We start from the raw sequence: 1523 nt of genomic DNA, 5'->3' as shown, positions 1-1523 counted from the left end.
AGAGAGAGAGAGAGAGAGAGAGAGAGAGAGGGAGAGAGGAAGAGAGGGAGAGAGGGAGAGAGGGAGAGAGGGAGAGAGGGAGACAGGGACAGAGGGACAGAGGGACAGAGGGAGAGAGGGAGAAAGAGAGGGGGGATGTGTGTGTGTGTGTGTGTGTGTGTGTGTGTGTGTGTGTGTGTGTGTGTGTGTGTCTTCTGACCTGCAGCTGCATTGTTGCCGAAAACCAAGGTGTGGTGACGTCTCTGCACCTTGTACGGAGCTGTGTACTGCAAGCAGATACAGACACCTTGTGTATTGCTCTCCACTCCAAAAGCGAGCAGCTCCTGTCCCCCATTGATTACCCCCTCCCCGCCCCCGCCCGGCAACCCAACCAAACTGTCAGGCGGCCGCTCACTGTCTCCGTGCTTCGCGCTTGCGTCAGACAGCACGAGCTGCGACAGGTGCGCCGATGACTCGCCGGCATAATCCGTGGCCGCCTCGTCGCCGCCGTCATCCGCGGCCCCGGTAGACCTGCCGCATGGGCCGTCGAGCAGACCCGGGGAGGACAGGGGGGCGATCATCGAATCCACATATTTCAGGCAGGAGGGCACGTCGAAAGTGAGGGTGTAGACAAGCCATGAGTCAGCAGCGGTGCCCCAAGTGGTGCCGGGCGCTGCGAGGAAGCTGTCCAGGGACGCCGCAGCGGGCAGCTGCTTGGCGAACCCCTGCGTTGGTGGGCGCGCCGCGCCGGGGGTCAGTGGGGTAGCGGATGAAACGGTGTCGAGCGCTCTCCAGTGTCTTTGTGTGGAGGGCAACAGCGACAAAAGGGCAAGATTTGCAGCAGGCCGCGAGTTGAGGGCCGGCAAGACACCCAGGCGACGAAACACGGCTTGGCGGGGGCGCAGGCTGTCGCTGACGCGTTCACAGGACGGGGTGGCAAGGGGCAGCGCGAGCTGAACAGCAAAAACCGACCTGCAGCTTCAGCTTCGCCGAGCCGTCCTTGAGGGATGCCAGCAGCGGCGCCGCGCCGGCCGCAGTCGTGAAGTTCACGCCCATTGCCAGGTCAGCGGCGTACAGCGTGCGCCCGGCGGGCGCGGAGCGGTTGGACTCGGAGTAGCCCTCGACCCACGGCTGGCCGGCGCCGCCCGCGAGCGCTGCGGCGGCGGCGGCGAGCTCGGCCCGCGCGTTCGGCGGCGGCGGCTCGGAGGATTCGAGCGAGACCGTCATCCGGACGGTGTAGCGCGCCAGCTGGAAGGCGTAGCCGCGCACGGCGGGGTCCGCAGCGGAGGGGGCGGGGAGGGCGCGGGCGAGGGCGCGCGCATAGCAGGCGGTCTTCGGCTGCGTGGTCAGGTCATCCCGGGTCTCTGCAAACTCTGCAGCCACGCTGGTCCACGTTGCGCCTGCGAAAAGGGGGTAAGATGGATACGCCGCGATGGGGGTGGGGATGGGATTTTTGGGAGGGGGACGCGTCGATGGGTGGGGTCGGTCAGTTGGGTGGCCGGAAAAATCTGCGGGACAGCCTCTGGGCAGGCAGCAAAACGGCG

The 1523-nt window shown here is 66.1% G+C and overlaps 1 protein-coding gene across 1 annotated transcript in view; it reads right to left on the bottom strand.

Annotated features, from left to right (window-relative positions):
* The window catches only part of MNEG_12153 (hypothetical protein), a gene marked incomplete at both ends in the record, with an annotated part of 7325 nt that extends 6119 nt beyond the window's left edge, over positions 1-1206 (bottom strand). The window contains 2 exons of the mRNA XM_014039375.1: positions 395-704; positions 952-1206. Coding sequence (XP_013894829.1) covers positions 395-704; positions 952-1206 — 565 coding nt within the window. The remainder of the gene's footprint in view (positions 1-394; positions 705-951) is intronic.
* Positions 1207-1523: the final 317 nt, after the last annotated feature.

This window comes from Monoraphidium neglectum, assembly GCF_000611645.1.
Source record: "Monoraphidium neglectum strain SAG 48.87 unplaced genomic scaffold scaffold03094, whole genome shotgun sequence".
Classification (NCBI taxonomy): domain Eukaryota; kingdom Viridiplantae; phylum Chlorophyta; class Chlorophyceae; order Sphaeropleales; family Selenastraceae; genus Monoraphidium; species Monoraphidium neglectum.
Note: the sequence above shows the minus strand (reverse complement) of the source record. Positions and strands in the feature narration are given on the sequence as shown.